The sequence below is a fragment of the Mesoplodon mirus genome (assembly GCF_964341445.2).
Source record: "Mesoplodon mirus genome assembly, chromosome: 3".
NCBI classification, from domain to species: domain Eukaryota; kingdom Metazoa; phylum Chordata; class Mammalia; order Artiodactyla; family Ziphiidae; genus Mesoplodon; species Mesoplodon mirus.
In genome coordinates this window covers 8,489,210-8,498,579 of record NC_138978.1, presented here as the reverse complement: position 1 = coordinate 8,498,579, position 9,370 = coordinate 8,489,210, and the positions used below count along the sequence as shown (strand labels likewise).

General features: G+C 56.1%; 1 protein-coding gene across 2 annotated transcripts; it reads left to right on the top strand.

The window, feature by feature from the left end:
- The first annotated feature begins 5,204 nt into the window (after positions 1 to 5,204).
- SRM (spermidine synthase) lies at positions 5,205 to 9,215 on the top strand. 2 transcript variants are annotated; one of them, XM_082612609.1, is made up of 8 exons: positions 5,205 to 5,477; positions 6,056 to 6,176; positions 6,646 to 6,738; positions 7,502 to 7,655; positions 8,282 to 8,365; positions 8,475 to 8,620; positions 8,703 to 8,825; positions 8,927 to 9,215. In XM_082612609.1, the coding sequence occupies exons 1-8, from the start codon at positions 5,311 to 5,313 to the stop codon at positions 8,945 to 8,947; spliced, it is 909 nt and encodes a 302-aa protein (XP_082468735.1). In that variant the 5' UTR covers positions 5,205 to 5,310; the 3' UTR covers positions 8,948 to 9,215. The 2 variants fall into 2 exon arrangements, with proteins under 2 accessions (XP_082468735.1, XP_082468736.1); XM_082612610.1 differs by lacking the exon at positions 6,646 to 6,738.
- The last annotated feature ends 155 nt before the right edge of the window (positions 9,216 to 9,370 follow it).

Here is a 9,370-nt window from a genome sequence, read left to right as displayed (position 1 = left end):
AACATTTTGATAGAAAGGCTTTTTACCATGTACATCTTTTTTTTTTTAATAAATGCATTTACTTTTGGCTGTGTTGGGTCTTCATTGCTGTGCGCGGGCTTTCTCTAGCTGCAGCAAGCGGGAGCTACTCTTCTTTGTGGTTCACGGGCTTCTCATTGCGGTGGCTTCTCTTGTTGCAGAGCATGGGCTCTAGGCCCGCAGGCTTCAGTAGTTGTGGTGCGTGGGCTCAGTAGTTGTGGCGTGCGGGCTCTAGAGCACAGACTCAGTAGTTGTGGCACATGGGCTTAGCTGCTCCGCGGCATGTGGGATCTTCCTGGACCAGGGCTGGAACCTGTGTCCCCTGCATTGGCAGGCGGATTCTTAACCACTGTGCCACCAGGGAAGTCCACCATGTATATCTGTAACTTACAAACGGCTTTATATTTCTATAGTCTTTCACCTTTTTTTTAATATTTATTTATTTATTATTTATTTATTTGGTTGTGCCGGGTCTTAGTTGCGGCAGGAGGGCTCCATAGCTGTGGTATGCATGCAGGATCTAGTTACCTGACCAGGGATCAAACCCGGGCCTCCTGCATTGGGAGCACAGAGTCTTCTCCACTGCGCCACCAGGGAAGCCCCTATAGTTTTTCACCTTTAAAGTTTATATTATGAGACTTTTCTCATTCTAAAATTCATTTTAGAATTATTAAACATTTTTAATTATTAAACATTTTAATTATTAACCATGTACTTTTTTTTTTTTTTTTTTTTTTTTTTTTTGCAGTACGCGGGCTTCTCACTGTTGTGGCCTCTCCCATTGCGAAGCACAGGCTCTGGACGCGCAGGCTCAGCGGCCATGGCTCATGGGCCTAGCCGCTCCGTGGCATGTGGGATCTTCCCGGTCCGGGGCACGAACCCGTGTGCCCTGCATTGGCAGGAGGACTCTCAACCACTGCGCCACCAGGGAAGCCCCTATTTTTGTACTATTTTTAATGCAACACTGAACTTGTATAAATTTGTGACCCCAGTCTGATTATTTCCTCAGAATTCCATTTGATTTTAATCCTGAGATGGGCTATCAAATAAAGCACAGAATGATACCATTATTTTTGGGGTTTTTACAAATATTTAAGCAAGGAACCTATTGGAAGTTTTTCCCACGAGTTACTGAGCGGGCTGACTGCGTGTGAGCCCTACAGGGCTGCCAGGCCAGACGTGGCTGTGCCACAGAGCAGTGCCCCCAGGACAGCCAGGGTCTGTACAAGGTAGGGCTGGTACGGTTGAAGCTGACAGAAAAGCCAAACGATCGGTGGCTTGCCCAAAAAGATGTTTTTCCTCTGTCTCTTCTGTAAATACAGTCAGCCCAGAGCTGGTGCGGTGACTGGTGGTCCTCAGGCCCTGGCTGCTGTCTTGTTGCTCTACCGTCCTCAAGTCAAACACAGGGCTGCCACCTCATGGGCCTGGTAACTGCCCCAGAGCCACCCACTACCTCCTCATTCTGTTTAACTGGAAGGAGGGGAGATCAGCCAACGTCCACTTCCCATTGGGCAGAACTTAGCCACATGACCACAGCAAAGGATACTAGGAAAGTCGTTATTTCAGTGCCCAGCTGAAAGTCCTGGGTACTATCATTGTATAGTCAGAATTTGGAAAGAATGGACATTGATACACAGTGAGCTGTCTGCCAAAAAATGGCAGAGTCAGCTATGAAAAATAGACAGATGGGGCTTCCCTGGTGGCGCAGTGGTTGAGAGTCCGCCTGCCGATGCAGGGGACACGGGTTTGTGCCCCGGTCCGGGAAGATCCCACATGCCGCGGAGCAGCTGGGCCCATGAGCCATGGCCGCTGGGCCTGCGCGTCCGGAGCCTGTGCTCCACAACGGGAGAGGCCACAACAGTGAGAGGCCCGCATAGCGCAAAAAAAAAAAAAAAAAAAAAAAGACAGATGCAGGGGGGCGGGGGTTCCCTGGTGGCCCAGTGGTTAGGATTCTGGGCTTTCACTGCCGTGGCCTGGGTTCAATCCCTGATTGGAGAACAGATCCCACAAGCCATGTGTCACGGCCAAAAAAAGATAGATGGGAATGTTTTTAAGCAAGAAATTGTATTCTACTCAGGACAGCCTGAGGAGGCTTCCTGAAAGGTGCATCTGGGTCGCACTTGGAAGACTAAGGGAATAAGTGCAGAGAACCTTGTAGCCAGTGCTACTCAAAGAGTGGGCCTCTGATAGAGACCAGCTGGAAGCTGGTTAGAAAAGCAGATCCCCAGGCTCCACCCCAGACCAGCCCTATCAGGATGGAGGGTTGGGCCCGGACACCCGGTCTGAAATCTCCAGATGGTTCTTTTATGTGTGCTTAAGTTTGAGGACCACGTGCTATAAGCAAGGCAGTGGGCCCCAGACTGCGTTTAGTGGGCTTACCACTGGTCAGAGGTGAAATGAATGATGGAGACAATGTATTAAGTTTCTCGCAGAGGTAAAATGATTCCTTGTCCTGTATATGGAAGTTATCCTTGCTCGTTTTGTCTCTGGTTTTGTTTTTTAATAAGATGGAGACCATAGACCATAGGAGTGGAGGTCTTTTTTAGGTGTCTTGTCTTGCAAAAGAAAAACTTGGCAACCGACGTCAGTGCCCAAATGTGTGTTTGAAATTTGGCCCATGGAACCCCAAAGTCCAGGACCACTGAGCCATGGGATAGAGCCAAGAGCCTTGGGGGTTTGGAGAACAGCTGTAGTTCCGTTTCCCTGAAGCATCAAGTCATGGGGAGATTGCTCGGATCCCCAAGGACCAGGGAGGATGTGCCAGTGTATGGAGGGGCACATGTCAGTCAGTCGGGAACTGCTCAGTGATTCTGAACCCTCAGTGATTCTGAACCGTGGAGGCTGTGACGGGACTTGTGCTCTGGGAAGATGATCTGGCAGGGCCGGGTGGGGTTGGAGGTAGAGAATTTATGAGTAGAAGGGCTCTTTGCTCCAGGAGGTACACTGCTGTTTGTGGTCCTTAGGAAGCTTGCCATAAGCATTTTCAACCAACTAACACCACGTACTGGCCAAATTCCCACTCATAACCACAGCTGGCTGAACACAATGCTTTAAAAAAATGACTCCAAGTGCTAATCAATGACAGAAACACATTCCTGCTCTGTGGCAGCCCCATTGCCTTGAACGGTGGCTGTTCACCCACCTCTTGTCCTCTTATAAACTATCTACCCTTTAGGAGGTTGGGACAGTTGACCCACTGGAGAGTAAGGCTTTACAACTGAATTGTAAATGCATACTGGCCTAATTTGGAAAAACGTTTCATATACCTTGGTTTTTTCCATCCTGATTTTCCCTATCAGCTGTAGATTTAACTGGGCTGTATAACGATGGCTACTAATGGCAAAACCACAGTTCTTCCTCCTTGCAATCTGAAGTTGGGTGACATTTCTGGGCTCAATGTCCCGTACATCTGGGGAATTTTTGCTTGAAATGTATTCAGGGCCGTTTTCTTTTAACTTGGAAGGTCTGACCTGCTGCTATACATACCAGCCTAGAGGTCCTGTTTGCTGTTGGCGCTTGAAGCCAAGACCACAGCTTTACCTCCTCTACAGGAGGGCCAAGGGTGTCATTTATTGTCCTCGCTTCAGGATGCACATGCTGGAGCAGCTTTGTTCAACTTGGGGGAGGGATGGGATAGACTTGATCTTCCACTGCCCCACCCCCGCCCCGCACAGTGCCCCAGGAATGCCAGGGCCCCCATCTGGGCTCAGCTGTGCAGTGCCTGGAAGAAAGCCAAGGCAGCTGACTCCACTGGGTGCCTGGACCCACATCCTGGCCTCCCACGTCCACTCAGCCTGTTACTCAGTGCTGCCAGCTACAGGCACCGTCCCTAGTCTCATGGAGCTTACAGTCTGGCTCAGGGTACACAGAAGTGAGCAGGCTGTCACAGCTCGGAGGCGTAGACGTCTTGATGTGCAGGCTGTGGTGTCAAGTACACGGCTGAACCCAGTCAAGCCTGTAGCAGCTGATGTATTGGTTGATGATCTCATCTGCTGTGTGATCCTGACCCTGGGTCGGGTAACAGTTCCGTGGGAGCCACCTCCTAGCAATTCTTTTACTGCCTTGGCTCACTTCCCCTTTAAAAGGAGTTTAACCCAACCAAGGCTCATTGATGTAAGGCTTGAGGCTTGCACTAACTGATAAACACCAGTGTGTTTTTCACCTGCGGTTAAGGACACAGGCTTCCCAACTCCAAGCAGAGGTTGCAAAACATCACCCAAAAAACATCCCTGTCATAATGTCACCAGTAGCTTATTACCAATTTCATCTCCCTTCCCCGACATGAGAAGAATGAGGCATGTAGAGCAATTAGCATTTAATATTTGGTAATTAGCATGCTTAATGTGATTCAGAGAAGTTCCTTGACATTTTCATAAAAACAGAAAGCACATTCCCCACCCACCCACCCTTCAAGGAGCGAGGCCTAGTTTGGCAAAAAAAAAACAAAAAACAAAAAACAAAAACAACTGTGGGCCAGTCCTTTTTGGTGCTGAATATGCATGTGTTGGCCTCTTTCGGGACCCTGCTGGTAAATTTAGAAACTCGTTAAGAACTTTCTCATTCAGCAGCCATACGCTCATGGATCACAGAATCTAAGGGGAAATGGCTAAATCGAGCTTAAGTCGTGGGGCTGTGATGGTCCTTCTCAAGTAAATAAAACCCTCCTTATGCCCCCGACAAACCACACACACTGCTGAAGTCCAACAGGGAGTCAAATTCGGGGACGCGGTGAGAGATAACATTCTACTCCGTCGCTCCAGCGCCAACAACGTAACTCTTCGCCGGACAATGTAGCCGCCCACTCCGGAGTCTCCAGCCCGAGGGTTCAAGCCGGCGGTCCGCACGTGCCGGCGGTCCGCACGTCCCGGCGCTCGGACACTCCGCGCCGAGCCCGAGATGTCAGCTCAGGTTTCCCCTCCGGAGTCGGGTACCCCTCGCTCCCTCTCCGCGCCCGTCGGTGCCTCCCCAACCCCGGCCCCACGTGGCCCCGGGAAGCAGGTCGCACTACCCTGCTGTCGCCGACTGACAGCCGGCCGCAGCCACCGGGCGCCGCGCTCCAGCGAGACGGCCAATGAGCGCGCTCGGAGTGCCGGCGGGGCGGGACCGCCGGGCCGCCGAGCGCTCGCGCCGCCACTGGAGGGCTTGGGGCCCGCCCCTGGCAACAGGCCCCGCCCCGCCGGCAGGGTTAGGTTGCGGCGCGGGCGGCGGGGAGGAGTTGGTCCCGTTGTGCTGCGGCTCCGCGCGGCCTGCAGTCCCGGGCCCGCGCCCCGCGCCGCCCGCCCTCCCGCCGCCATGGAGCCCGGCCTTGACGGCCCCGCCGCCTCCGACCCCGCTGCCATCCGTGAGGGCTGGTTCCGCGAGACGTGCAGCCTGTGGCCCGGCCAGGCCCTGTCTCTGCAGGTGGAGCAGCTGCTACACCATCGACGCTCGCGGTACCAGGATATCCTCGTCTTTCGCAGGTACCCCCGCCCGCCCGGCCCCGCGCCCCGGAGCCCCGGCGACGGCTCTCAGCCCAGATCGCCGGCTGCCAGCTGCCCAACCCCACGCAGCCCGCCGGGACTCCTGCCCCGGTCTCGGCCCAGCCCGCCCCTCTTCCTGCCGGACCCCTGTCTTGCGCCCTTTACCTCCGGACGCCCCCGGCCGTCTCTGCCCGCTCCTGTCCCTGCAGAACTGTCAGAAGTTCTCGTAACTAGGCCCGTCTCTTCCCTCCGTCCCCTCCCCACCCTGCATCCCGTCTCGCCGGGCTTGGGGGGCCGGCGTTGCGGGCGGTCCTCTTCGGCGGGGAGGGAGCCGGAGTCTGCGCCGACCCGACGCGCCGAGCTCCACGTGTCAGTCCCGGACACGTCAGAGCCGGGACCCCGAGTCCAGCCTCCACCTAGCGGGCCTGCCCGCCGATCCTCGCCACGTGTCACCCCTTAGGACTCACCCCTGGAGCCCCTCTGCAGGTTGGGGGAGATTCTTCTCACCCAGGGCGAGTCGGGGCACGTTGCCCCTTTCCCGGGGAACCCAGATTCCTGACTGTCACTCCCACCCGCAGTAAGAGCTACGGTAACGTGCTGGTGTTGGACGGTGTCATCCAGTGCACAGAGAGGGACGAGTTCTCCTACCAGGAGATGATCGCCAACCTGCCTCTCTACAGCCACCCCAACCCACGCAAGGTACTCCCATCCCACCCACATCCAGCCCTGAGGCCAGTGATAGGTCCCACAGAACAGTGCTGGGGGCCGCAGCTGCGCTCAGTGCTCAGCTCAGGTGTTTCCCAAACGGTTTTCAGAGAAAGTGCTAGCAAGGACGAGGGGGCTAGTGGGGAGAGAGCCACCCATTTTACAAGGATTGGGGGCTGACAGCCTGGCTGAGGCCTGGAGCTTGAGAAGGAGCAGTGCTGGAGGGAGTTTCCAGGAAAGGGGGACACATCGTGCCAGGTTCCTAGGGCCGGAGAGCTTTTCTAAGAGTCGAAAGTGAAGTAATGAGGCTTGTGGAACAGAGCAGCGGAGAAATTGTTCCAGGTGGTTCTGTCTGCTCAGCGCAGTTTGGGGGGCAGGGAGGCCAGCCACTGAGTCCTGCTGGAGCCTGTTTGGTGGGGCTGGTGCCCAGGGCCCCGCTCCTGGCTGACTCTTCCCCTGGCAGGTGCTGATCATCGGGGGCGGGGATGGGGGTGTCCTGCGGGAGGTGGTCAAGCATTCCTCCGTGGAGTCGGTGGTCCAGTGCGAGATTGACGAGGTGAGTACGCAGAGCTGGGCGGGGTTTGGATTCAAGTCCCAGTTCTCCCTGAATTGGCTGTTTACCCTTGGGCAAGTGGCGTAACCTTTCTCGGCCTTGTTTCTTGGTCTCAAGAACACCTTGGAGGATTCAGTAGGAACACCAGATAGTAAAGCACCTGGCACAGAGTAGGTGTGCCACTGATGCTAGTTCTTAGTGAGACTAAGAGCTGGTGCTTCAGAGAAGAAGTCCCAACCACTAGTGCACCTGCCCTTTACAGCAGCCTGCTTCAGGGAGCATCTAGGTTCCGGGTTCAGTCCCTGCCTCCTTGGAGCTGATATTCTAGTTAGGAGGCGATATCAAAGGGTTATCTGATAAAGGAATGTGAGAGAAGGCATAGTGGTGAGGAAGGTCCCTAGGGTGTGGGTTGATGCTGAGGTCTGAATGAGAAGCAGCTGGCCACGTGGAGACAGGGAAAGGCTCTCCCGGTGGAGGCTGGAATTCTAACCCTCTGACATAGCAAGAAAGCCACTCAGCTGTGGTGGCTGGGTCTGGGGAGAGGTAGCAGGGGTGGCGGAGGTGTGGGCCGGGCTGCAGGCCGGAGCTAGCCCTCCGGGAGGTACCGGACTGCTCTCTGTTTTACAGATGTGGAAACTGGGGTTCCACAAAGGGAGTGGCTTGTCCAAGGTGACCGGGCTCTGAGAGGGGGTCCCACTCAACTCTGTCTGGCTCCAGGGCCCCCAACCCCCGTGGCCCAACCTGTTCCCTCCTGTCTCCTCCCCAGGATGTCATTCAAGTCTCTAAGAAGTTCCTGCCGGGCATGGCCATTGGCTACTGTAGCCCAAAGCTGACCCTACACGTGGGTGACGGTTTTGAGTTCATGAAACAGAACCAGGACGCCTTTGACGTCATCATCACTGACTCCTCAGACCCCATGGGTAAGCAACGGATGGCCTGGGGCCTCTGGCAGCCACCAGAGGGAAAGCCAGCCTCCCCCGCTGTGTCCCAAGTCTGAGTTGCGGAATAGAGGACACAGGGGGCCCCAGAATTAGTGCAGCTCTTTTCCCTTCTAAGTTGTCACCTCCCCACTCAAACATGGCTCAGCAGAATAGGGGGACTGGGTGACTGCACAAAGTTCACCAGTTGGTTGAGGACCTGGAAGAGAGTGGGGCTCTGGGCTTGGGCCACTGAGGCCCCAGTTTCCTCTTCAGCCTCCTCTCTGCTCTTGACAGGCCAGCATCAGGGTGTGCGGGGTATCTAGCCTTAAACCAAGGCTCAGGGTGGAGATTCCCCTGATGCAATGCCTATGAGCATCCCCCCAGGAATGGGATTAAAATGTGGAGCCCCCTCATACTAGGGTACTGGATCCCTGCCCCTCTCAAAAGCACCCTCTTCATAGTTGGTTTCTGAACTCTACAGACCTGGCTTCAGTTCTCAGCTCTGCCCCTGGGCAGCTGTGAGGGTCTGTGTGGTCAGGTGACAGCGGCCCTTGCCGCCTCCAGAGCCAGGCTCAGGCAGTCTCAGCCGGAACGTTCCTTGTCCCTTATCCCCTACTCCCCTCCAGGCCCTGCTGAGAGTCTGTTCAAGGAGTCCTACTACCAGCTCATGAAGACCGCCCTCAAAGAGGACGGCATCCTCTGCTGCCAGGGTGAGCGGGCCACCCCGTGGGAAGGGGCCGGCTGGGGTGGGAGCGCGGCGGGGTGGGGCGGGGGGGAGCACCGCCTGCCCAGTGCTGATGCTGCCTGACCGGCCCCCAGGCGAGTGCCAGTGGCTGCACCTGGACCTCATCAAGGAGATGCGGCACTTCTGCAAGTCGCTCTTCCCCGTGGTGGACTACGCCTACTGCACCATCCCCACCTACCCCAGTGGCCAGATCGGCTTCATGCTGTGCAGCAAAAACCCAGTGAGCTGTGGGCTGTCCTGGGGGCGGGAGCAGGGCAGGTGGGCACGGAAAGCGCTCTCCTGAGACCCCCCCTTGTCCCCAGAGCACCAACTTCCGGGAGCCCGTGCAACAGCTGACGCAGAAGCAGGTGGAAGAGATGCAGCTGAAATACTACAACTCCGACGTGCACCAGGCAGCCTTCGTCCTGCCCGAGTTTGCCCGGAAGGTGAGCTACCTGCGGGGCAGGGAGACCCAGGGCTCCCTGAAGGACCCCTTTGGCCCCCTCACAACCCAGCACCCTCCTGACTAGGCCTCGTGTCCCACCAGGCTCTGAATGATGTGCACTGAGCCCACGTGCCGCTGCCCACGCTGCCCAGGACCTCGGCCAGGGAGCCTCCGGGGCGCCTGGGCCCCACCAGCCCTGGACAGGACCCCCGCTGGCTCACCCACCAACCGAGTGTTACAGGCCCCAGAACACTGCCCGGCCGGCCCTGCTGGGCGGACTGTCTGTCTTCCTGTGTGTGGAGTTCAGCCTCCAAGCCTATACCAGCTGTGTACAGCATCCACCCACCTTCTGTCGCCCCTCACTCACCAAACACGTGTATTTATAACAAAATGCTGAATCGTGTGTCCCTGGACTTCAAATGGGCCCAGGCAGGGACTGCATCAGCCATTAATGGGTTCCCCTGTGTGCCAGACCCTGAGCTGGCCCTGCTGTCTGGCCTTCAATTGTCTGCCATGGGAGTAGGCAGGCCCGCCTCCTTGTGTAAC

Excerpts from the sequence above, each read along its gene's own strand:
- SRM (XM_082612609.1), top strand. The coding sequence starts at position 5,311 with ATGGAGCCCGGCCTTGACGGCCCCGCCGCCTCCGACCCCGCTGCCATC. Across the intron at positions 6,177-6,645 it reads GCCACCCCAACCCACGCAAG|GTGCTGATCATCGGGGGCGG; the intron begins GTACTCCCATCC and ends TTCCCCTGGCAG. Across the intron at positions 8,621-8,702 it reads TGCTGTGCAGCAAAAACCCA|AGCACCAACTTCCGGGAGCC; the intron begins GTGAGCTGTGGG and ends CCTTGTCCCCAG.